This window comes from Thunnus thynnus, chromosome 6, assembly GCF_963924715.1.
Source record: "Thunnus thynnus chromosome 6, fThuThy2.1, whole genome shotgun sequence".
In the NCBI taxonomy this organism is placed as follows: domain Eukaryota; kingdom Metazoa; phylum Chordata; class Actinopteri; order Scombriformes; family Scombridae; genus Thunnus; species Thunnus thynnus.
In genome coordinates, this window is record NC_089522.1 from 8,219,286 (window position 1) to 8,246,397 (window position 27,112).

Consider the following 27,112-nt stretch of genomic DNA (forward strand, 5'->3'; position numbering starts at 1 on the left):
TTGGTAAGCAGTATAGAGAACAACTGTGGTGTGAAGTGATGGATTTACACCAGAATATTGACTGTTAAATTCAGATTACCTTTCTCACAGTGCCTCCCTTCACGTCCCATTGGACACTCGCACTTGTAGCCTCCCTCGGGCAGCGCCTGGCACTGGGAGGATTGATGGCACCTGTTGGGCTCGCATGGGTCATGGACGTCAGCACAAGTTGGACCTAGACAAACACACAAATCCACCATGAAAAAACCATCATTGAAACTCAAGGCAAGATTTTCAACCGCTTTCCCTTTTATTCCATTTGAGAGGAGGTGGAGACAAAAAAAAAAAAAAAAAAAGGGAGGGAAGCGGGATGGATTTCCTCTGTAATAGAGGTCATTTTCTAATAGGATTTGGAAATATTACACGTCCAGATTAAACAGTGGAGGGCCTCCCCGCCATGCGGCCATGTTTCTGGGCCAACGCCGACTGTGGGAATGGCTCGGGAACGTCTGGTGGATGATGGTTTTGCCCTCTGCCACAACCCATCTGAATTCACCCATCATTACTTTAGCAGTCAGAGCCTGTGGTGAGGAGGGCGCTATAATGAACCCCATCCCCGCCGAGCTCACAGGACTCCCCCATTTTTCCTCACTCGCACTTTTGGAAGCTGTCCTTTATCCTCCGTTCTCACTTCTTCCCTACTGCAGCTCTTTTTTTTTCCATTTCTCTCCCTTCTCTCCCGTTATTTTAGTCCTCCATCTAACTACAACTCTCTCTACCCATTTACTCTCTTCTCTTTCTGTGATCTGTCCCTCTCTTCGAGACTGGCCATCTTGGCCACTAAATTGACGTGATGATAAAATTAACTTGACTGTGTGTTGGCAGGCAACGGTCCAATTCTCATTATCACCATTCATTTTACACCATGTTGCCAGCACAACTTTGATCACAGCAATGCTTCTTCAGAGTAGAGGGTTATCTTTGCTTCTTCTCAGGCTTCTCGATATCAACAAAACATAAGAGCACCTCTTATATGAAAGGCAATAGTAATGTAATGTGATACTTTCTTGATCCACATTACAAATTGAAGGAAAATGGCTCTTAAAACTTGGCTGAAAGGTGGTTTCTCTAACCACTGAGCTGCCCCATGTGGGTATAATATCTTTTAATATTAAAGCATAAAAGTTAACTCTGACAATTAACTTGGTTCTGGTGAGGAACTTTCTGCAGCAGGCTTTGGAACAACCAGGGCTTCGCTTGGCTGGGCCCTGATGGTGTCTGCTCTTGACTAAATTTTCTCTGAGTTGCTTGTTAGTTGGCATCTGCTGGAGGGAGAAAAAGGGGAGGAAGGGATGTGGAAGTGCAGATAGGCCAAAGGCCAATCACTGTGAATTCGGTGGAAGTTTTCATGTTTTCTGTACTGCGTCAACATTTAATCTCTCATTTCTGTGCTGGACACACAGATTTGACAGTGTTGGTGTTTACAAAATGACCTCTAGCGCTCCTGCTGGGGGCGTGAGTTACACTGTCAAATTAGGCTGTCAAGCTTACTTAGGATTTGTGAGCAAGTCATGACCACAGTGAATCTCTGAAGAGAAGGCAAAGCAGAGATACAAACATCATTTTAACCACAAGGTGTTAGAGAAGTCTGGAGATTACAACAGATATTGTCTACATATTTCCCTGCGCACACGTTGAAATAAGCCTCTCGAAAGTCCATGACCGTTCAGAAATCCCAGTATGACCAGTAGGAACACAACTGTACTGCATTGCTGCAGTGTTAAAGCTTCCTTATCTCGGCATCTTACCCCAGAATCCTTTGCTGCACTTGCAGTGGAACATCTCTGCCTCCTTGACCTGGCATGCTGCACCGTTCTTGCATGGATTTGGCTGGCAGGGGTTGTTGCCACATTCACCCACACCGCTGCCGTACAGACTGTCGCCCCCGTTCTCCTGCAGGTTGAGCACCCTGTTGTTGACATCAAGCAAGCGGATGCAGCCGACCAGACCTGTGGCCACCGCTGTTCTTTCCCTTACACTGAAGAAGAGAAGAGAACAAACTTTGACTGAACCTTCATCGAGGGAGTGTCAGAGCTAATGTCTGAATGCTGCCTAAGACGTACAGTTGATGATAAAGAATCAGTCCGTAAAATGGACAAAGATGGGAAACTAGATGCAGCTAGATGCTGTTAGGAATTAGTGGAATACTGGACTCAATATTAAAATCTCTAGACTGAAAGGTTTAATTGAACAGAATCTGCAGTTGATGGGCTTTTTGTCTCATTTCCTTTGTGCCCTGAACGATCCCATCGCTGTGTGTTAGAAGAAATATAATCTATTCTTACTCCTGCTTCATTTCCTCAGTTACTCCTCCAATGAAAAGGTGGGTGTCGAGGTTCAGGCCATCTGTGCCACGTGGGCTCTCGCCCTCAATGTGCGGCTCATTGTCCACGCTGAGCATGGCGTTGCGTCGATTGCGAGTAACCACCAGCTGATGCCAGCGGCCTTGGCTGATTTGGACTTTGCTAACCAAGGTGCCTGTCCCCGAACCTGTGTTGAACCTGAAAAAGGGGAGATACAAAGCATTAGACGATCTCTCAGTCAACTTTATCCAACAATCACTTTATACCCTTATATTTGGGATTCCAAACTATGTGGCTGAAATGAAGGCTCACTTAAAAAAATGTCTTTCACACCCTCTTTTAATTCAACCTTTTATCCAATGAGGTGTTGTTGAGAAAAGGGCCATATCCTCACAGAAAAGAGCTGTCGTGTATGTGCACCCACACATATGGTAGTATTAGCACAACCTGAGAGCAATTATCTGCCACAAATAATTAGTTCTTCTCCCCACGTCTTGGATTTGCAGAGCTGTGGGTGGTAATCTCACAGCTGTATTTCTGGAATTGAGGCAGAGCTCCATTTGAAAGCACAAGTGACTAATGATCTCCTTCAGTTCGCTATTGATTTCACTCTGAATGGAAAAATCTAACCTGGCCAGGTTGGGAGGAAATGCAAGGGCTTCAAGGGGTCAGGGTGAAACACAATACCCGAAAAGATAAGGAAAGCGGGTGGTGTTGGAAATAATAGGTCTAACACAGACGCGGTGCAGAAGCTCTAATTAGACCATGTCTCTTCTGAAGATGCTGTTTTACCCCAAATTATTTTTTATGCATTCAATTCCACTGTGGGGGGAAACAATAATAACTTACTGTTTCTACAGGTTTCTGGCAGGAAAATAGTCTAATTTAAACAGACTGGATGAAACTTTTGGTTACTGTCAGCTTTAATTCAAAAGTGATCCAGGTCCATTGTTGAAATCCTATTATACATCTTTAAAGGGCACTACAGCAATTTTACATGTCAAACTCAATTTTCTTGTCATGAGATGTGATACTCAGCCCGGCTTTGAGTCTTCAAATCTTTAAACAGAAAGCCTGTGCTACTAACTGAGGCATGGATATTGAAAGATGTGGATGTTTACCTTGCAGGGAGGATATAACAAACGATGCTTTAGAGATCATGGGAAGTGCAGGATTCAATGATTTTGGAGTTGGATCTATACTAGAAACTACATAAAGGTCAGGAAGCTTCTGCCTTTGCTGCATTGATTTTGACACTTCTTTTTTTTTAATGTGTCTCTTGAAAGTCCCCAATCTTTATGAAAGAACAACACTAAATTTAAAAGTGCAGTTTTAAATGGCTTCTCCACCAACCATACGCAATTAATTCATTCTAATTAATTTATCTAACTCATTGCCTGTGCAGTCCAATACAACCAGAGACTTGTGATTTTAGCCCATATGAAGAAACTAACTAAATAAAATAATCCAACTTTGTATAAATGGCACAGCAAGATCTCAGATGGATGACACATTTCTATTTTCTCAGTGTCTATTGTCATATCACCCAATCAGATTCATGGTTGATTCCCTTTCAGTCCAGACTTGCAGAGTGTTAATATGTTTCTATATTTACTATGTTACTTCAATCCTGTACACTCTAATGCATCTATGAGCCGTTTCTAAACACATTTCAGAATATAAAGTACCCAATTTGGACATCCTGCACATATTTCTGTGCATATGTTCCCATCAAACAGGATCATGTGCGCAGCTTTGCGAGTTTGAACACACTTCTGAAAGCGATGCTTCATATCTATCTGCAAATCTGTCAAGGAGCCTCTGTATCTTTATTTAATTTCGGGCAGTGGTGTTTTCAACATGTTTACTTGTTGTAATTATTTGCCTCATTATCTTCAGCGCTCTCTATTTGTTGTATTCTTATCTACATCCTCTCTCAGTTGCTGCTGCAGTGACCCTGTTTCCTCACGGGGATCATTAACATTTCATCTAATTTAATCAAACAAAAGCGGCAGAAATCAACTGACAAGGTCGTCGCCCCCTCTTGACTCAGTCAATGCTCACCTGAGCTCCACCCTGCTGTTGACCAGAGCCAGAGAGATGAAGTCCTTCTTGCCGTCCTGGCCGTTGTAGAGCAGGATGCCCGTCATCTCGGATGCTCTGAACTCCATGGCGATGCGGACCGTGTGGTAAGCGCTCATGGTTTGGAAGGCCAAGTAGGACTGGCCGCCAAATGATGGGATGAAGTACTTGATCACTATGGAGGAATGAAGACAACAAGCCAATCCTGTCATTAGTATGTGTTAAGCTTTATCACAGTGTAATAGGTGTTTAATGTGCATAATTAAGTGTGAGTGGTGGTGTGTCTTGATGACAGAAAAATGAGCCTTTCTAGCAGTTTATTTTGGGAATTATGTTTTTCTGAAATGCTTGATGGGTTTATCAAAAGGAGAAGGTCGAGAAAGAGGAGGAGCAGAGCTTTTCACCCACTCTCAAGACACACACATTCACACACTCACGCACGCACACACACACACGCACGGGAAGCCTTTGTTTTTCTGCCACTCGACAATTATGATTATTATCATCCATTTTCTCCCCCGGGCTCTTTTTCTCTCCATCCATCTGTCTTTCTGTCCGTCTCTCGGAGGAAAATGGCAGCTGATGAGCTCCCTCTTTTCTAATGACTTGATTGATCTGAGGGAGGCTGGTGTGCAATGTGTGTGTGTGTGTGTGTGTACGTGCGTGACTTCATTTAGCCACTCTAACTCAAAGACACAGTGATGCTCACCAGCTAATCCCCATCAAAGCAATTAGTGTCAATTATCTTAAGATGCAGCTGCGTGAGGTTATTCCTCACCCCCCCCCCCAAAAAATCCCAAAAGTAGGGTAAGAGAGAAGAAACAAAAGAAGAAGTTCTCCCTGATTTATGATTTTTTCTCAGTGGTGCTGATTGGATTTTGTGTTGCCTTTGATGAACAGCTCAGTGGTTGCTCACTTCTGAGGTGTTGAACCTGTCTGAATCACTTGAGATGAATTTGAAGCGCAGCCACCGAGGAGAGATGTTGTGTCTGACTCAATCACGCTCAACTCTTTGTTCTCAAGTTTTTTGAGAAAAATCTAGTATAAAACTGACAATCTGTCCTTAGCTCTGATTTGCTGTTGCTTTGTTGGGAGCCGCTTTAAATGACCCAATAAATCCACATCTGTGACCACACAACATTTAATTTACATATTCCAGCACTAACTGAGTCATTACTCACACTGCTACTTAAGTTGGCACTTTGCAGCCACTTTGTGATGCTACAATTAGACAAAACTACTACTTAACAGAAGCAATATGTTTCATTACTTTTTCTTTAAAATAAAAAAAAATCATTGACTAAAACGTTCCTGTAATATTTGATTTTATTATTTTAATGGTGTGTTTCTACTTCTTTATTAATATATTACAGCACTTGAGGATATGGTTAGCAGTGATTATAGAACAGCTAAAAGGCATGATTGGCACAATGGAAAGTGGAGTGCTTAAAACCCTCTTACTGTAGTTGCTGCAATATCACGGTAAATGTCAGCTATGGTGGTTTCTTTGAAACTGCTAATTGCAAAAGTGCCAAATTATAAGGAAAGTCTGTTCCGGCTCATTTTCTTAGATGAGTTTGAAGCTCAGACTTTGAAACTTTTGAATTAACAAATATGGGAAAAGAAATCGCCCATGATATATACAGAAGAAGAAAAAACTCCCAGCTGACTCACCCTTCTCACACACGGCGCCTCCTCGCCCGGCGGGGCACTTGCAGCTGAAGTCGTTGCCGTCTTCCTCGCAGGTTCCCCCGTGGAGGCAGGGGTGGGAGTCGCAGGGCTTCTGGGCCTTGTGGTGAAGTTTTCCCCTGACGTGGGCAACGGTGGTGGCGGGAGGCAGCGCGGTCGTGGTGATGGCTGCTCTGGTGGTGGTGGGGAGTGGTGTGGTGACCGGTGCTGAGGTGGTGGTGGTGGTGCGCCTGTTGTTGTAGGGCCTGCGGGTAGTGCCCGGCGGGCGACGGGTGATGTAGGGGGAGGTTGGCGGAGGCCTGGTGGTGGTTGTGGTGGTTGTTGTGGTGGGAGCGGCTGTGGTTATCGACGCTGTGGTGGTGGTGGTGGTGGTGAAGAAGGGGATGGAGGAGAGGCCTGTCGTCAGAGACGTAGAGAACGATGGATATTAGAAAAAGAGACGTTAAAGTATGCTGAGCCTTCGGTCTTGAGATTTCCAATTCAAGAGCTGTAAAACCTTTGATAAATCACCTTATGAATAACTTAAAACCCCTTTTCATTTTATTAATCCCCACACACTCCTGTTAAGTCCACACTGTATTACCATAATTGGTGAAGCGTATATTCTCGTCCTCCGGCTTCTTCACGGCAATGCTAGTCTCTCTGGAGGCCTTCAGCTGTTTCAGCAGGGCTCCTTCGATGTCCTCCACCGTGTATCTTGTATCTACAATAAACAAGAGGTACAGCCACTCAGGACAAGGCCTCAGAGGAGCACTCCAAAGCAAACATAGGACTCGTGTTTCTTTAGTGGTACAGTGGATATATCAGAAAACCCTGTGTATGACAGCGGAGGGTCTCCGGGGACCACTTGTCCTCCACTTGCCACTTGTCCAGCTTTTTTCCAGATGAATCGCTCTCATAACGTTTGCCGCAGATGTTCACTTTACTGGCCATGGAGGAGAGCCGCTTAACGGCACCCGTCACCCTGTATGAAGGGTATGAAGGATGCTAAACGATGCTCATAAAAATAAAAAAAAGGAAAGGAGAGGAGAGGAGAGGAGAGGAGGAGGCAGGGAGGGAGTTTTAAGGCCCAGTCCTAGTTTCAAACATTATTTTGAGCTGAGTTCATATACGTAGAAGTTATTAGTCTTAATAATGAATGCACTATGTATGTACAGTCGATTTGAGAGTAACATGAGGTTCCATTCCTGTTTAGCTTTAGATCACAAATTGTACTTTTAGCTCTATAGGAGATGCCAACAGGCGCTGAAATGGAGGGAAGTTGTCTTGGCTCTGAGGAATAACAAAAACCACTCTGAACATCTGAGTGGAGGTAAAAACTTACTCATGATGTTGTTTTTTAACACTGAGGTGCGAGCAAGAGCTGGCACTGAGAAGAAAATTGAACATGATAAAAACTAGGAAAAACATTCAGTGTCTCACAATATTATGAGCTAAATAAACAATAACCAGTAAGAGTGCATGCCTCCGCCAAGGATGAACAAAGAACTGTGTGGAATGTTTTCACCTGAATCCGGATCTGCATCAGAAAAACATGTAACAATAGAAAATGATGATGATTTGGATGTTTAATACAAGTAATTGTGCAAAAAAGGCAAGAGTAAGGCAAGATTACTAAGTAATGGCCATTTAAATGACTTTTGTTATTGTTGTGCTACCTACTGTTTAATAAAAATTACATTTAAAGTTTGGTCTTGTTCAAGTTCAACATGATTGCTATTGTGCAAATGCTTTCAAGAAGTCTGTCAAATAGGCCACTCTTCTAAGAATTTTGGAACAAGTTTTCAGAGAACTGTGTGGAATATAAAAAAAACAAACAAAAAACACAACTGTTATGTACTAAATTAGGTGAAGAATGGATATGATTTGTATGAGGAACAGTAAAAAATGATGGTGACTCCTGGAGAAAACAAACGTCTCTCTGCCATACAGTCATGAGTGAAACTGTAGTGCTTTAAAATGCTGATATGGTGGCTTATTCTGCTTAAATTAGCCTAACTTTTATCCCAATTTCATTTAAGCAGTTTTGAGATATCCTGCTAGTTAAAAGGAAAAGGGGAACAAAGCACAACTTCAATGACAGAGGTAACAACACTGAGCTGCGGCACAAAAAGATTTAGCAGACTGCATCTCATCATTATTCAGTTTTCAAATCTTCTGCTCTCACCTGGTTTGAAGTGGGCCTCCACAAAGGCCAGGATGGAGTTGCTGGGTGCCAGGTTACGGACACGAACGCTCATAAAGTCTCTGCGCACCTCCGACTTCCTGAATAACTCATTGAGCTACAGAAGAGAGGGAGAGATACAGAGAGAGAGAAAGAGCAAGAGAGAAGAGATGATAAATGAGGCTGGTAATGAGCTCCACGCTATCGTAGCCGCGACTCCAATTCCACAAGACTGTACTCTATCTCCAAGGAAGAAAGACTGCCTCTCAAATTGGGGTGCAGAGAAGAAACCTATTGGGTGTGGGTGCACAAATTGACATTTAGCTGCAGCCGTGGTATTAATTATAGTAACAAGTTTTCGGGAGGAGCTAAGATAAATGTCGTGCTACCCTGACATGTGCTCCTGATTGGTTTTGCCTCTGATGCCCCGGTTGTGTGCATGTTGTAGCAGCCAGAAGAGCTTCATAAGGAGGTTTTTACTAAAATGTTTTTTTTTTTTTAAAGCCAACAGGGATATTACAGTAGCCTTTAGCTAAAAACTCTGGGCCAATATTTAATCGTCAAATTGGAACATTTTCATGCTTGAACTTAGAAAAAGTTACACATACTAAAGTGTTTACCCATAATTCTATTCTTGTCAGTGTGGTGGTGGATTAATCACATTCACACACTCCTCTTAATACACACATTCAGTCTTTGAATGCAACGAGAAACAAGTGGAAAATCCTCCTACTTGTCCTCATTCCAGCTGCTGGTTAAAATCACAGGAGCCACAGGGATTGCTAACCCACTACAGTGTAGCATCCTCTGAGTGGCCGTTTCCATTGTTTCCACTGAGCGCTCCTCCACATTCCCCATCTGCATCTCATTGATGCAAATTTACTGATGTTCCATAAAATGCCCACATCATATGATATTTTTTACTCAAGAGAATAAAAATGGAACTCATGCAGTTGATTCAAATAATTTAGTTCAAGGTTAAAAGCTCAGAAAGCCACCTATCTGCAGCAAAGTAATCACATTAACATTGTTTCTGAGGCTTTCACAGTCTTTCAGTAAGCTTTTAAACAAAAAGTGACGCTAGCAAGGTGAGCTGCGGTGCAAAAAGTTGCTGATTCGTTGAGTGGCACTGATGATTCGGTGCACTCAGTTCAGCTCGAGGATTCGGTGTTTAAGATTATTTGCTTCGTGTACTGAGCACCTTTAATTTGTGGGCTGAGGTGTGACAGCAAAGTAGACAGGTCAAAAAATAAAATCCTCCAAATCTGGCTTAGGGATGGAAATGGTGGTGGACAAGCTCTCGAGTGGACACGCTGACCTAGAAATCTCCTGTCTTTTATTTCCTTTCCCTACTCTTCTTTTAATTTATTTACTAATACGACAGAAATGGCTGCAAGTTGCTTCTTTGTGTGTGTGTGTGTGTGTGTGTGAACTGTATATCTCTGTATGTCCTTTGTGCATGTTTGTCCCTGTATGTATGTATGTGTGTGCTTGAAGATGAAGGGGGTGTTGGTTGCTGTCAAGTACTGCACCAGGCTTCAGAGAGACAGCGCATTAACAAGTGCACACACACACACACACACACACACACACACGCACAAATCGCTGTGAGGTAGTAGATGAGGTCCCAGTGGGGGCTAGTGACACCGATTCAACAGCTGGTAGATGTGTACTGAATACACAGACGCACACACACACACACACACACACACGCGCGCGTCCCCATTTCATCAGAGGAGCAAGGCCCTGGCTTGACAACAGAGACATTTGTTCAAAGGTCTGAGCTCAACAGAGAAAACAGTGGAGAAATTCAACCGGGGTAAACCACCCGGGCCAAACTGTGATTACTGTACAGGCTCTGTGCCTGCCTGGACCCTGGCTGGCTAACAGCATCTGGCATCATGACCATCCAAACTTATGTGACTCGAATCCAGAATAAGGATTTGATATTTCAAAATATCTCCAACATCTTAATTAATCTCACATGAGATGCTGCTTTCTGATGCTGTGTGTTTGGGAAGCAATCGTCAAATTAGTTTTTGCATCATTCTGCGGAGAGCTGTTAGTTTTTTGGTGGTCCTCTTATATTGAACTTGAAGTGATTTCCTGAAGCTTCATGTAATATCTTTGCTAGCTCAGCTCTAAAGCTTGCATGCAGTGCTTGAAATTAAAAGCTATGCACCATTGAAATTCCGTGAAAATTCTGTCATAATTATCCGCAGTATATGTGAGGAAAATCCTGGTCTCAACATGATGAGGATTCTTTCTTAATGTTTGTGATGATAATTATTGCACCACCGCCGGCCGGTCGGAGTCATATTTTCTTGTGATCACGACATGAATCCTCACATTCCTTCCGAGGGATCACCTGATGTAACAGTTTGCCAATAGTCCCTTTTTTATTAAAAATCAAATCTCATCCAGGCTATGTTGTCTCCCTCTGATATGATGTATGTTCTTCTGTGACCGCGGCCAGAGAATATGTTCTTTATCATTGTTATTTTTCGATCAGATTTCTGACCAGAGGAGTCACTCCTGACCAGTGTGGCAGAATATTACTCTGTAGCTTCAGGGGTGTCGATTCTGTAAAACCTTCAATGAAACCTGCCTGAAGGAGCTGAGAGAATTTGATTTGTCTGGCTCTCAGTGAAGACTTTTAGTGTCTCGTAATGCTTTCAATGATGTTTCAGAAGCTTTTCTACTCTTGACAAGAAGATTCTTGGGAAAACACAAAATTTAAAGTGAGGCTATGTAACTGTTGCTGAGCAGAAGCAGACGCTGTATCCGTAAGTGGCTATGACAGGATAAAGTCACACTGAAACATTTCTTGAGTCAGTTGCTTTAAAGCTGCATCGATTGTTTGTTTGCTGAAAAAGAGGAGAAGTGCAGAAGTGGCGATTGTGATAATTCTCTGTTTTGTTTGTGACTACGAACAACACCTTTCACACTACACAGTTATATTCATTATAATACAGTATCTTAAGAGTGCTGACCTTACAGTAGCTAACATTACCCACCATGAGCTACTGGTCATACCAGACCAAGTAAGTCTGTAGCAGCAAAACCTCTTAAAGTGCTAAACTGAGCCAAATTGCGTCTTATTGCTTCAATAAAATGTTCAACTTTTCATTTGTAAGAAAAAAAATATGTTATTTCTTCTTTAGGAAGGTACATTTTTACATTAATATGGGCAGAATATTGTCTTACAGCAGATTTGAACTATTAATATTGCTTGTTAAACTGTACTCGTAACCCTACTTGCTCCTACAGCACTTACAGCGCTCTCTATGCTGCGGGCCGTCTCTCCAAACAGCTCCGACTTAGGGTCTTCCATCTCGGGGGTGTAGAAAACTTCCTGTCCCTCCACCTGGTCCAAGTGCAGGAAACCGCTGAATCTCATGGTAGCTAGAAGAAGAGGGGGGAGGACGAAGACAGGAGATGTGATACTGAAACACCACAGCTCCAAATGTTTTTCCTACCACTCAGTTCCCGTTGCCTTCACACAGTGCTCGCTTTAGGGTAGTGCCGGTTTTAGGGTTAGTGATGGATTTTGTGTTTGTGTGTGTTTGACAAGGGGAGGTTAGTGAGTTTGTTGCTGATTGCGTGGGGTTTGAGAAAGGGCTGGAGTTTGGCCATTAAAGGCGGCGGTGGAGGTTGTGGTGGTGGTGGAAGAGGTGGATTGTGAGATATGAGGAGGGAAAGGAGGGAAGGGAAAGGTGGGAAATGGGCCAGTTTTACCAGACTGAGACTCGTCCCAAAAGCTGGCCGAGGCATGGAGGGCTGGGTAAAAAGACAACAAGTTAGACAGACACACAAATACATGAGGGAAAGAACAACACACACACTACAGATCAAACAACCCACAGGCACTTTAAAAGTGCCTTCCTCAGCAAAGAGAGATTCTCCCAGTGCAACCTTGAGGGTTATGTTGTCCAGCATCTATCAGCCCTCTATACGGTTTCTTCATACTCCCGCCAGAGAGGAGAGGGCTTGAAATAAAGCTGAAAGTGAAGGAGATCTGTGTATGTGTGTGTGCGTGTGTGTGAGGTGAGAACGAAGGAGTATGCGAGATGCTGATGTCGGGCTTCAATGCCACTCGTAATCAACAGAACAAATTGTCCAAATCAATCATGGCTACCCCTGCATGAGCAACGCCAGGGAGATTGGGAAGAGCACTTGTATGATTATCGTGAAAGATAGCAGTAATTGTCTCCTTAATGCAGCCAGACTGGTGACTGACACAGCCTGGTTAAAATTGCATGAAAAGGACAGCAGACACCGCCGACGCACACACACGCACAACGTTCCCTCTGTCTCCCCCTCGTCTTTACAGTACTTTCATGGGCAGCACACATCGATTCAGATGTGACGGGGGTCATAAAATAGAGGCAAATGGGCGAGGTTTGGCCGATAAGACGAGCAGGGAAGAAAGAAAGAAAGAGAAGGGACGGAGAGAGAGAGATCTGACTTTTAATCTGCAAAGAAGACAAACATCAGAGAGGGTGATTTTCCAGCTCACTGCCGTGACGGACGTAAAGAGAGAAAGAAAGAGAGCGATAAAAGGCAGGACGGAGCTATTTGACTACCAGATTCTATTGAACTGTAAAACGTAATGGATGTGTCAGGCCTCCATTGGCATATGGAAGAGTTTACAGTGGCTGGAGCTAAGTGTGCCATTAGCTTTCACATGAGCATTTGCTGCCCATTATCTTTGATGTCATACCAATGGTATTACCTTGTTTAAATGTAACATATGGAGGGCCTGCAGTGATTTTTTTAAATAACACATTAAGCTAAGACACAGACAATGCACTGAGGCCTTTTTTTTTGAGTCAAGCCAGAGTTCTCAGAGTAAGAGGTATCAATATCTGGACAAATATAGGCCAAAACTATCTCTGTGGCTGCATACTACTACAGGTGGTTGATAACTTGGGTGAATACTTTCTTAACCAGTGTCTGACATCCTGTGAATCTTTATGAGCGAACACAAAAGAGTTTCATAGATCTCCTCGAGTGTGTCAAAAGTACAGACTCAACTCAACCTTGAGCTGCTTCACTGTTTGAGGCCTCAGTAAAAATGTGAAGATTGAGACGGCGAACAATTAGTCCTTTTTTCTTTCGAGACAGTCCGTGTGCGTGTCGATAAATCGGACAGTACGATGAGGTGGCGGCACACGGATATTGTAGCATGAGGGACATGTTATTTCACTTCTAATGAGTGGAGGATCAGCTAATCCCTCCTCAGGAGGAAATAGATCCAGTGTATTGATCCGCCTATCGTGCTGCCTGCTTTTATTGGTAACACTTGAGCTGAATGAAGTATTGATCGCTGGTGTGCCTTCATTGTTGACTGAGATAAATATTTACAGGCTTTAGCGGATTTGTTACAACTGTTGTCTTACAGCTAAAACCTGTTACAGTTGCTTATACGGCACATGCTTCTGCCGTTTTTCAGGATTTGGGGCCAAATGTCATCAAATTCAACCTCGAAAGATGTGCTGTTCCATGTTTGAGCTCTGCTTGGCTCTAAATTCCCTGAAAGAGATAAATGGCGGGGGGCTGATGACGGCCAAAGGTGGCCTCATATCTTCAGAACACGCTGTGGATTGTGTGGCAGTGAACTGTGCTGGTTTATTGGAAGGCTTTGGAAACGTAACTCTGCTCCCGGGGGCTCTCCAGGAGAGAATCCCTCCTTTCACAATCAGTCAGACTAACTCTAGCACACTGTCTATCTTGCAATGATACTTTTATTTGCGACCTTTCGGAGCTAGAACTTCATCATTTGCGACGTTTCGGTGAAACGATGCAAATAAATGTATCACTGGAAGTTAGACAGAAAGTTTGTTTGCAATTTCCGATCCATTCGTCCCTCTCCTATGCACCTGTCTCTTGAAATAGATGTGCGAAGTGTTCTTCTGTTCACAATCAGTCAAGACTAACACCACTGGGACAAATAGAGAGCAGAATTCAACTGAGGGAGAGGGAGAGAGAGATAGAGAGGCAAAGGGGAGAAAGGAGCCCTTTATCTTTATGAACTGAGTCTGGCAGAAGGCACTGATTGGTACAACAGCGGCCTCTGGTAGTCTCTCAACTCTCTCCCTACTCAACTCCTCAGAGAAATGAACTGATGCAAGACTGGATTGAGATTGACTGGGCTGAGGGAGAGAAAAGAGTGAGATATAGCTCAAGAGGGAGATACTGAACAGTGGCACGGACTGATAAAGAAGAATGTTTGTGTGTGTGTGGGGGGGGGGGGGAAAGCAGGTGGGAGATTAAAAGAAAAGGAAAGAAGGTGAAGGAAGACAGAAAAAGCAGGAATAGAGACACTGACGGTTATTTATAAACCAAAGCGGAGGGGACCTAAAATATGATGTTGACGCATGTATCAAACCAAAGTTCTTTCAAAAATCTGGAGGAAAACTAGAGAAAATGAAACTCACTGGGGATCAGGCAGGGTACGACAAATATCAGAGTCGGACTGTCAAGTGTTGTCAAATTCATAAACATGGATTACCGGGGTCAGACTTAAGGTGTCACTTTGTGTTTTTTTAATTTCCTGCCACCTGCCATTTTGATCATTTACATATGATGATGAGGTGATTCATGAGAGCACCGCTGTAGAAAAAAATACCACCTGTTCATCTGGTTGTTTAAGGCAGATGGCACAATATTACTATTCCTGAGGTAAACATTAAATATGAAATAATAATGTGTTGATTCTCAGTGTATCAACAAACTAGGGTTTTTAAATTGAAGACAGAAGTTTAACAGAGAAAAAAGGAGGAGAGATCACATAGAAGAGAAAGAGACAAGTATTCTCTGCAGTGTCAGTCAGGACAGTGATGTATAGGTTGAAATAGTTGATTGTTTGCATGTGACGTCAGCAGTTTTAACATTAAGAATGACAGAGAGCCAAACAGGAAAGTCTGCTCCATAAATTAGAAAAACTAGTTGAAAATCACATTGACATTCGTAATAATAGAAATGACCAAAGATCTCTACAACATAACCTTGCTTAACAACGTGTTGAGGGGATGACAAGGTTGATGGATATTTTTAAAATTATGTGATATTGTAGTGTTTAAAAACTATTTTTGGTTTTAGCGACATAAAACGAACACTTTCCCACAAGCCCTTGACGGCAGACTGAGGACTGAAGCGAAACACTGCACCATTATGCTAAAAGAAAATGTTGAAAAAAGTCTTTAGACAGTGACTACAGTTAAAAAAAAGAGAGCGTGGGTGGATATCATAAATAAGGAAAAGACACCTGACTAGTAAAATTTAAAAGAATAGTTTAACATTTTGGGAAATACATGTATTCACTGTTAACATCATGTCGGCGTGTGTTAGGTACAGGACCGGAGTCAAGAGGTGATTAGCTTAGCTGGAAGCATGTGGGAAGCAGTTAGGAAACAGCACATGACTCACTCAAAAACCATAATGAATCATATTTACATATCTGTTTGTACACTGCTAAACAAACAAGATACAATGTGTTAATTAGTCAGCTTTAGAGGTGCTGGTATGTATATTTTTGAACATTGCATCGAAGCAGGCTAGCTGTTTCCCCCATTGCCTTTATGCTATGCTAATCACCTCCCAGCTCTGCAAGCAATAATCATATTTGCAGTTTGTTTTCATTGCAGTTATTTGAATGCTAACAAAGTATTTGTTGTTGAAATTTGTTAGAATCACAATAAACTAATTGCAAGTGCTATTGTAGATACTCATTTACTGTATCTGAACATGTTATGTTTTTTCAGAAAGACCAATTAAAGAAACCCTCAATAGAGGTTGAACTTCTGTGACTTTACAGAAGCTAGAGTTAGCGTTAGAACAATACTTAGCACTGAAGTGATCTCAGGATTTCAGCTCTCTTATCAAATCTTATTATGCAGTACCAGCAGATATGAACAAAACCATAGGTAGGTAATTAGAAGGTAGAGAAAGGGACATTTGACTTACAGGGACAGTTGGCGCCCTCTGGAGTGCTGGACGGTGTCTTGCCGTCAGGGCAGCAGCCGAACGCCATGTTGTCACAGGAAGACCTGTCCTCAGCTGTGGGTACAGTGGTGCTTGCCACTGTGGGACCTGGGGGGTGATACACAGGGGCTCATAATAATTCATGAAGCCTCGGAAAATGTATTAATTCAAGGCAGCTTATCTCATAGACCCAGAGGAGACTATTTTTTAAAGACTTCTTAGGCTCTGAGGACGGGTAATGTTTCTAAGGTCAAAACCTACAACTTATGCAGATGCCTGTGTGTTCACAGTGTGCTGACTGGTGATTGGATGCTAATAGAGGCATCTGTCAGGAGTGATTATATGGCATTTTCATGGGAATTCATTCTACACCTGGAACTCATTTTGTCAGGCAGAGAACACATAATGGGCACTGTTACCACTTATGTCACACACAGAGCACTTTTAATGATGAGGGGATGTGATAACTGCTCACTGCTCATTGGCTGACAGTTGCATTCAAGGCTTTCCAGGAGGAAAAAAAAAACCATACAGTCGTGTTTGCATTACCCTCACTGTATATCTGGCTATCTTGGGACATAAAAGGCATAAAAGTGGCTGGTCTCTCTCTCTCTGAAGGATGATAGCGTGTAACCACAGCGGACCTCCGTCCTCTCTAATGATGGTTTTGGTGGAGGGGGTGTCTTGGTCGAAACCGCTCAGTTTATGGGCGCACAGAGATTAGAAATAATCGCGGTGGCAAACAGCTAGCGGCTAAACAAGTCGTAAAGACGTCAGAGGCGAGGGACGTCCTGCTCAAGGACTCGCGGTCAAAGGAAGCGGGAGGAGGGAGGAGGAGGTGGGGGTGGGGGGGGAGGCTGGGGTTTATAGGGCATCTGCTGGTGTGTGGTCTGCAGATTTACAGATGCTGGGCTGAAGAGGAGAGCGATGGTGGGGGAAAGAGGGCAGTGCGGTACAGCAAGGGGACTCTGCATGACTCCAGTGGGAGCCATGAAAACTGTCAAATATATACACACACACACATACACACACACACTCTATCACACCGACAGAGAAAAGTGCAGATTTCAACAGAGCACAGATACAAAAACACATGCACACACACACACCTTTGACCTGCTCACATTTATATACTCAGACAGTGATATGTGCTCTCAGAATTGGACAAACTCAGTGACATGAGGAGAGGGAGATAAGACTTAAACACACAAAACATAAGATAGGACTCCAGCATATTGTACATATACGTATATATATATATACACACACACACATATATATATATATATGTATATATATATAAATATATAACACACTGGTAGCCCTCACAAACATACATACAATCATGGAAAAACTGCTTGTTACAGAGTTTAAATGTCCATGTCGAAATCTTCTGCACTGCACAATCTTCTCATCTGCTCACATTTTCATGCTCACAGATTGATGTGAGCGAGAGTACTTCTGCACGCAAGCACAATGTAATGTAGGGTACATTTTACACACATACAAACACACGCACACACACACACACAGCCACAAGACAGCGGGTCTCCTTGGCAGACAGGCTACATGCTCCTCGCGTCACCGAGCACTCTGGTCAGCCTCTGACAAGAGAATAAATCTAAGACTCGGGGAGAAAGAACGAGGGAGGAGGAGGAAGAGCTGAGGAAGAGCACATTGGGGCCACGCTGTTCCATCAATCCTATCCTGTTACTGCAAGCTGTCAGGCGAGGTGGATGGATGGAAGGAAAAAAACAACAACAAAAGGTCTGATTGAAAAGTCTCAGTCATCCCTTGTTGTCCAAACGGAGGCCCAGAAACCGCAGCTGGCTGTTACAGTCAGAAGGGCATGTCGAGAAAGATTTGAGACTAGTCATGTGACAAGGTACACACCCTCCACACACACTTACACCTCAACCTCCCAGTCACATCAGCCTGTCAAGTCAGGCTCCAGAGATCCCCAGATGCGGGCCAACAGTTTCATCTGGCCTGTCGAGAGTGTATTTTACAGAGCCTGGGTTTGTTTTGCTAGCTGTTGAGAGTGAGCGCGCCGGTGGAATGGGAGAAAAGCGCATGGGTGATGTAGCAACAGTGATCCATACAAATAGATTCCTTTCTGTCTGAAATTGAGATATACATCATATGCAAGTGGAGATGTTACCAACATCATCTGTTTATAAAGATTTCTCTTCCCTGCATGCTTGACTTTTATACTTGTCTCCCTAAAACAATTTGCATACAAATACATAAGCCTGTGCTGATCTTAATGTAACTTTCAATTAACAGATGATAGCATGAATGTGTTATGATGTCAGCTAAGAAGAGACTATGAGTTTGTCCAACACTTATTGAGAATAAGCCCCTCCTACACACCTCTCAAAGCATTATGGGTAATGAAGTGAAAGAGCAGGGATTTACCGACAGGCTCCTCTGCCCCACTGGCCTCTGTTGTGACGCCGCTACCGGCTTCCTCTTCCAGATCCTCCTCCCCCTCCTCTGTCTGGTCGTCTCCGCTTGGCTCCCCGCTGCCCGAGCCCTCGAAGGAGACCGCAGCAGCGGAGGGGGTAGGCCTGCTGCGAGAGGAGGAGGTGGTGGTGGCGGCGGCTGCGGCGGTGGACCGCGGCGGCTGAGGCTGGGTGTGGATGGAGTGGCGGTGGTTTGATCGCGAGGGTTTGTGGGTGATGGTGGAAGAGGGGGTGGTGGCCGGGGACGGCTCTGTCTCTGTCTCCGTTGTCCTCGGAGGCGGGATGGCCCACACCACGTTGGGGTGGAGGGGGGCAGGGGTGGTGATGGTGGCGGCGGAGGTTGAGCTGGGGTGAGAGGCGGGGGGGATAAGGGTGGGTCGTTCTGCCGGCTCGGAGATGGTTTCTGGTGGAGGGAAGGGGAGGAAGCAAGGAATGGATGAATGACTGAGCAAAGATGGAAATGTTTGATTTTGCTTCACCTAACTCCATTACAACCTCAAAAATCACACCAGAGGAAATAAAAACATCATTAGCCAATTATGCATATCAAAATCACTTAACGATTATCCCAACCTACTGTTGACAATAACCTTTTTACTTCTGCATCTATTGGATGATTATGGCTTTTTTTTTTAATCTTCTAACCTTTCTCCCTGATGCTCAACAATTTCATTACGATATTACATTAAAATGAACACACAAATACACAGACTCCCATTTGTAAAATCAACCTTTGATTAAAAACCCTGCAATGGATGAGATGTGAGGAATCTTTATTTGACAAACCTTAAGTAATGAAAGTGCATCCATATGCATGAATATGGAATATGCCAACAGATGACATTCACAGTTACATTCACTGCAGTGTGTTTCGCCTGCAGATGAGTTATGTTGCCCACACAGGGTTAAACCACTCCAGTTGATGTTGATGCATGGTGTGTAGTGCATGTTTGTGCTTCTGTGTGTACACATATGGCATACATTTGTGCGCACAATATGCATGTTTGTGTGGTGCATGCATTCTGTGCCAATGCCTATGAATTATATATCCATATTCAAATGCTGCCCTCCAGTAGCAAAGCTTTAATCACCAACAGCCAGTGCCTCCGGTGATGAATGATTGATAGAAATGGGGCAAAAAAAGCCGGCTTTAACTCCGGCTTCAAAGACGGCAGACTGCTGCTTGCAGAGAGCATGAGCATCCGTCAACGCCAACACAAACATACTGCTGTCAACAGACGCACACAAACACGTACACAACATGCAGCAAAAAAATCACTCCAAATAAGGGAGAGAGAAGAGGCTCTCTGTAGAGAGACCATCATTACCGATGCAAAAAAGCTCTGGTGCAAAAGGACAAACAGTCTGGGATAAAAGAACGATAAATAGGACAAAAACTCCTGAGGGGGAGAAGTGAGTTGGCAGGGCGATGCTACGTAAGTGAGCACTTCAGATTTAGCTGAGGCAGGCAGGCGTGACAATACTGTCATTCTTCCTTTACTTCTTTACGTCCCATGAGTATAAATATGTGTGGGTGAAATGAACAGAAGATAAAAAAAAAAACCCTATACCGTAGATTTGCGCCTCATTAGGATTTGCCTAACATTATGTGTAGGACTTAATTACACTGCTATAATCGCCTATTTGATCGGCAATTATTCACCGATGTGTGAAATGTGATACCTACTGAGACGGCAGAAAGCCTGGGAGACACACCGGATGTCAGATTAAAGCTCAGCAGATATTTGTATATAGAGAGATTTGGAGTGGAGTGCAAAGAGCAGAGATGCTATCACCAAGAGTGGTGGCTTGCATTGCCTTTCCTCTTGGCTACACCTGTCAGTCAGGTGCCAAGCTTAGCGTCAGGTGGCTTGCACCCTGGGAAGTGCCTAATGTGTGTTTGGGTGTGTGTGCATATCATGAGCAGTGAGCTCTGTGACATGGGATAAGGAAAGAGAAAAAAAAAATACGTCTGAAATAGGGAAGAAGGACTGGCGGCTAATGCTTCCCTTAATCAGGTTTAACACTCCATTTGCCTTTTTTTTTTGCTTTTTTTCCTCTCAGCGGGGCAATGGACAGTAATGTCACCGTGTGGAGAGAGAGAAAAAAATCATAGTCATCTTGGCTTGTCTCAGCCGTGTAGTTATTGTTGAAAGGTGGTTATTAAGACTGTTTGTGGTGTCAGCTGCGCCCGGTGAAGAGGAGGAATCTGGATATAGGCGACTGAAAGGGAAAAGACAAGGGAACCACACAGCCCAGAAGAAGAAAATGATAGTGACAAAATGCCTAAACAAAAGGGTTTCAATCTGAAACAAAAAAAACAGGTTAACAAAGCTAGCAGTGGGAGAAGATGGCGAGGCAAACAGTGGGAACAGAATGAGGGATTGAATAATGAGAGAAAATCGCAGGACACGGAGGAGAGATGGTGAAGGCAACAGAACCCTGACTAACACGCAGGCGGAGGGCTGCTGATGCCATATGCTGGCATTCGTTGCCAATTTGCTGCAAACCTACAGGTGATAACACCATATGGGGGAGGCAGGTCATTGCCAACTTGGTGGCCATTTTCCCCCGGCGCCAAAATTTGCTCATTGGTCCAAATGCCCTCCCTCTGGTGCTTGGTACAGTAGCTCTTGCATTTTTTTCGCCGGTTTTCTCACATATCGCCTAATCTTTTGCTTAGACACAGGAAAGAAGGCGAGAAACTCCTCCCTATACCCTGTGGCTGCACTGTTGTTTAGCTCAGGACTTCTGAGGGAGCTGGGTAACATCACACTCAGCTGCAAGTTCACTGTTGAAAGCAGAAAGATTTGAAGGAGCTCCTTCAGCAGGATTAGTGTGAATTTATCTTGGCCTGCCCATTAGTGACAGACTGTGCTGCAGTAGTCATACTCGCTGGTATAATAAAAAGTTCCAACAGATCAATGATGTTAAAAAAAGATCAATATTCACTCATTTATATAGGCCCTTGGCATTGCTCTCTTGTCAAACCACATAGCAGCTCGGTGAGCATTAGCATGCCACAGAGCTAAAGCCGGGTGTCTGGAAGGACTGCATGTAAACAGCGGGAGGGAGGGCAGGCAGGGCTGCGGCGTGGTGAGGGGTGGAGGCAGAGCAAATGCTAATTCGCACCCAGCCACACGTGAAATGAGCTCGAGATCTAACCCCCAAGCCGACAGCAGCGGCGGAGCAGCTACCCGCGGTGCGACCGCATCCGGGAGAAGAAATTAAAAGATCCTCTGTGGCTGTCGGAGGGCCCGAGCGCTCGCCTGTCTGTTCCTCCCCCGAGGGTTCGATAGAGAAAAGAGTCCGCTGTGAGGCGTCTTCTTGTCTTCTGTGCGCAGCAATGCTAGGTGAGGGATTACACACAACCCACATCTCTATTGCCAGGCAACAGAGGAATCTAAAACCAGACTGGATTTTGGCTCCTTTTGCTGGTAACCCACGGCACTGAATTTGTAATTACCAGATGTTCAGGGACTTATCAAAGCCTTGTCGATCTCTTGCTGCGCATATTTGTATTTTTTATCAGTCTACCTTCAACTGCAATTCCACACAGACTATGTCATCAGCTATACCACCTACGGATATGACCCAGTTGGTGGAGGAGGAGAGGACTGTGCTTTTCTGACGACACTGTATTTGGTCACCTGATTCCACTGAGCGATGAGGTGAGTGAACATTTTTCCACCCAAAAATCCTAGACACCTGGCAGTGGCTCATGGCCAGAACCACGCAGCTGGCACTCCTCTTCCCCACTGCGCTGGCCGACGGCATTTCTAGAACCCTGTTGTGATGCAAGCTGGCAGTCGGCGCGACAACTTCACTGTACATGAAAGCCGTGGCCTTGGCGTTTGTCCCAGCACCTATTACACCGATCCAAACAGTGTCCATCAGCATCTGGACAAAGGGGCCAGAGCTGTACCTTTTACTCAGTACACATGTACTCTACATCCGCCATCACACTGAAACAACATAGTGTTCCTGGCAGTGTGAAACTGCGAAGGGATTGACGCATTTCCCAACAGGGGGGTTTGGACTTGAAGCCAAATCTCAAAAGAGGGGCGAGAAAGCAAAGAGGAAGTGTCATTGCTATCTCAGACTCCAGTCAAACTACAACACCCTTGTTTTTCTTCCGCTCTTACTCCTTCATACTTTTCTCCGCACATGAGTTTGCTGTCACCTGGCAGTCCACGTGCAAGGGGAGGGCAGGGCTTACTTTACTGTACTCTATGTACTCAGTGAAATGAACTAAATATTTGCTACCAGACAATCATAATCACAGAGCTTGAGAAAGTGCAGTATTACAAACAATGAAAGGCAAAATTCTCAGAAGAGAGCTTGAATACTGATGACTCCTTACACTTTGATCTTATCCATGAATCAGACATGTGTCTTTTGAAATAAAAACTGGGATTTGCCTAATCACAAATAAGCATCACTGCTCCCACTGCTATCATGTAGACACAAAATCCAAGCTAAATTTGCATTCACAATGCTGTGACTTCACTTTCTGAGACAGATAGATGGATAGGAGGAGAAACAGCAGGAGGGGGATAATTTGTGGCCCACGGCTCTGCTCATTATCTTCTGATAGGGGCCTGACAACAGTTGGCCATCCTTGCGATGTGTGATGCATGGAGGCTTCCACTGGGCTCACCTGTGCATTGTCCAAAGTGTTGCACTGTGATGTCCTTGTCCTGCCTACAGGCTATGGTCCTCAGCTGGCACTGGTCAGCATAGGTCACCCCATCTGAGCCACACACCTGCTCCACAGTGACAGAGATGGAGAGAGCGGAGATGGGAACACATGTTAACTCCCTGTAGACCACTGAAGCAATGTCTTTCAATTTAGCTTGCAAACTTGTGGATCAAACTACTTGTTTCCAAAATGCAGATAGTTTGAAGAACCCACCTTGGTTTTGTTTTTCTCATCGCAGTCAGGTGAAGGACACTCACAGTGGGCTTGGCCGTTCTCCTCGATGCAAGAGGCTCCAAAATTGCACACCAACTCTTCACATGAAGTCATGGTATTTGGACCTGTGGAAGAAATAGTTTATGTTGTTAGTTACACATTCTGTACAGTCCCATACTCATATAGTTTATAGAGTATAGCTGCTTTGTGAATTCTGATTGTGGTAGTTGTGTGAAAATGTGAAGCTAAATTATATTATTATGCATATTTATTGTCAAAGTTTCACAACTACAGAACATTTGCTTACTTTTATTAAGTAAGCAAAAGTTCCGCCTGTTAAACAGCCACTTGAAGAAAATTTGTTTCTCAAAATGCGTAAAGTCAGATGAAATTTAAAAAGTAATTAACCAAAAATAAATGCTTGAGTCCTTATCACATTTATATGGTATACACTGTATATCAGTGTAATAGTAATATCCTTGCTGTTGTTGCTGCTGCTTCACAGCGTGCCACTGACGCCCCCCTGCCCCCTCCTACACCACTCTGGGTGATTTTTCAATGTGTGTGGGCCTTAAACAGGCTGAAAGACAGTCTTCATTACTCTGTATGTTATTCTCAAATTGAGTGACCTGTTTCTAGTCTCTTTACAACCACAGTATGGCAGTGATAATGTAATCATAAGATTGTCTAGTTACCTGTTCATCATACTGTGTGAATTATTCATAGTTTCACAGACGGCATTTTCCCTTAACTGCCTTACTACTGTAAAAGTGAGTATCTTTCGAGTTGTGTAAAGGTGTGCACTCAGGATATTTTGGCTGTGCCATTTTTTTTCACACATCTTTCCCGAAGCTCTCCAAAGGAGCGTTTGAAGCCTTGAAGTTGCCGCAGCAGGAGCTGCAGCCGGCGAGCCCACCATCCACCCGGCGGGCTGTGAGTGTGGGGTCTTTGCATTGTTGCAACATCACAGAGGCTTAGAGTACCCCCCACCCATTGGCGCTTGCTTTCATGTGCCACCACCTCTCAGTACCTTGTCTTTTCATCTGGTAGGGTGTATGGCAGAGTGCCCCACCACTGTGCCGGGACTGCTGGCTTCATTAAGTGTTTGACTTCTAGTCGATATCCAATGGTGCATCTTAATCAAGGAGCTGCAGGCCTCCACAGCAGGAACTAACCTTTCCTTCAACTGGCTTTTTAGCTTGTGCAATCACTGGGGCTGTTTTCATTATTAATCCAAGTAATCAATAGTCCTTATGCAGAAGTATAAACATACAAGTGTATATACAAGAATCATTCAAAATGGAGTATGATGAGAGAAAATAAAATATCAATGGGCGATGTGTCATGCGTATGTCATTTCTACAGTCCAGTATTTTCCTAATCACTATTGATTTACTGGTCTGCAGCCGCTTCCTCCCTATGCCAATAAACTAGATGGATGTGAAAAGCAGACAGAGAAAGAACTGGCTGCTATGAGGCTGATCCAAGGATATGGCAAGTGATAGAAAACACTTCAGAATGATGGAGAAAAGCAGGGACAAAAGGGAAAAAGTGTGTGTGTGTGTGTGTGTGTGTGTTCATGTTGGTGTGGTTTATTAACACTCCACTGGTTGCCTTGGTACTCTCTCTTATTACCTTTGTCGCAGCCATTCATGCCCATCTTGCTTCCATCTGGACACACATTGCACTTCATGCCCTTCACTCCTGTCTTGCAGGAACACAGACCCGACATCTGTTCGCAGTCGTCCCGGACGGAGCCCGTAGCGTCGCAGTTACATGCTGCCATGGAGAGGTGGAGAAAAAAAGGAAGACAGGAAGAGAAAGATTGATGAGAAAAAAAGTCAATTAAGGGTAATGACGGCAAGAGGGATAAGATTAACTTGGTTCATTTAGTGTACAAGGTATGTTGGAGGCAACCTTAGCCTCTGAACTTGGCTTTGTGATTCATCTTTGTTTCAGAGTCAAGGGTTGGGAATTGTTCATCCAGCCTAAGGGGCCACAGAGGAGGGAGGAGGAGGAGGAGGAGAAGGAGGAGGAGGATGACTACGTAACAGAAACTCAAGAAAACAACCCTAGGGAAGGACATCAACCCCATCATGTTCCTGGAATCAATGATGTGTTTTTTTTTCCCTCCTCCCCTGCTGAATCGTGTATTGGCATACAGCGTGCTGTCTGCTTGCTGTGGGTAAACCTTGTTAAGGTCAGGCCACGGGTGAGGCACCTGCAGGCTTCCTGCTGTTGACTGAAAATGCTCTGTGGCTTTGAGAGCGTATGTCCTATGTTACCTCAGCGGCAGGATACGAGTTGGTCACCATATTGCATTTCACCAAGACAAACAAGGGGCCCTGACCCCGTTCTTCACTTGAATACAAATGGATATAGTTCATTCAATATAGTTTTGACAGGACTAAAGGACGCAGTAGGAACTCTTTCCACAAAAACTTCTGTCATAGAAATGTAGCTAGTTTAGCTAATAGGTCATTTATTTTTTACTGTCTTGAGTGAGGATATTAATGCTAAAAGCTCTTCAAGTGTTGGTTCAGAGGTATTGATTCTTATGAATTCAGTGAGAAATATATTTTCTCACTTACCTCTAGTCGAATCCTGCCATGCATACTTATTTTTTTATTTGCTCAGGTTTTCCAATATATACATCCTGATACCGTGGAGGTAATTTTGTTTGTGGTGTTTACAGCATTGATTGCTTTGACACAAACAAAACTCCATCCACTTCCACTGGAACTACATTCTTGTGTCAAGTTACTTTAACACCTAACACTTTACTTCATCTTATTACATTTACACTTTTGACTGCATTGACACATTTGACTGCCTTTATTTAGTGAATACTGTATGTTCGTCCTTAAAATTGTAATTCTGTTTTCTCTATAATTTTTTACTTTACTGTATTTTTTACTTCTGCACCATCTATTGCATGTGCATCCTGGAAGAGGAATTCCTCCTTTTTTCCCCTTTAAGTTTTTATTTTTATTTTTTGTGGATTTCAAGGCCTTTGAACATAAGTTATCTGCATGGCTAGATACCACTAAATACAAGGCAGGGTCTTCCCTACATATATATGTATATATGTATGGGAAGGAACAAAAACATCATACATACAGTACATACAGTGACTAGCACATACGCTGAAATCATGTGTAATGGCTAAAATTACATTTGCTTCCTTTTCAGTTCCAGCACAGATACAAAGAAATGATTCCTTACGTGTGCAGCCGCTTATGTTCTCCGTCACAATGCCACGGAAGTTCCAGAAGCCCGGTTCGCAGCGGTCGCACTTCTGTCCCCCAACACCCGGCTTACAAGAGCACTGACCGGTGGCTGGATCACATGTCCCCTTGTAGGAGCCGTAGACATTACACAAACAGGTACCTGAGGAGGACAGGGCAACATGGATGTCACTTTTGACTTCTGCTGCTTGAGATGGCATCTTTCTCCTCTAAAATTCATC

General features: G+C 43.8%; 1 protein-coding gene across 2 annotated transcripts in view; it reads right to left on the reverse strand.

The window, feature by feature from the left end:
• agrn (agrin) overlaps positions 1-27,112 on the reverse strand; it is a 258,804-nt gene that overhangs the window by 23,507 nt on the left and 208,185 nt on the right. For both annotated transcript variants that reach the window (XM_067591515.1, XM_067591516.1), the window contains 14 exons: positions 26,869-27,033; positions 25,279-25,422; positions 23,644-23,768; positions 23,389-23,494; positions 18,682-19,131; positions 16,246-16,371; positions 11,555-11,682; positions 8,281-8,395; positions 6,697-6,816; positions 6,099-6,509; positions 4,407-4,599; positions 2,325-2,540; positions 1,788-2,017; positions 80-214 (listed from right to left, as the gene is read on the reverse strand). In XM_067591515.1, coding sequence (XP_067447616.1) covers positions 80-214; positions 1,788-2,017; positions 2,325-2,540; positions 4,407-4,599; positions 6,099-6,509; positions 6,697-6,816; positions 8,281-8,395; positions 11,555-11,682; positions 16,246-16,371; positions 18,682-19,131; positions 23,389-23,494; positions 23,644-23,768; positions 25,279-25,422; positions 26,869-27,033 — 2,664 coding nt within the window. The remainder of the gene's footprint in view (positions 1-79; positions 215-1,787; positions 2,018-2,324; positions 2,541-4,406; positions 4,600-6,098; positions 6,510-6,696; positions 6,817-8,280; positions 8,396-11,554; positions 11,683-16,245; positions 16,372-18,681; positions 19,132-23,388; positions 23,495-23,643; positions 23,769-25,278; positions 25,423-26,868; positions 27,034-27,112) is intronic.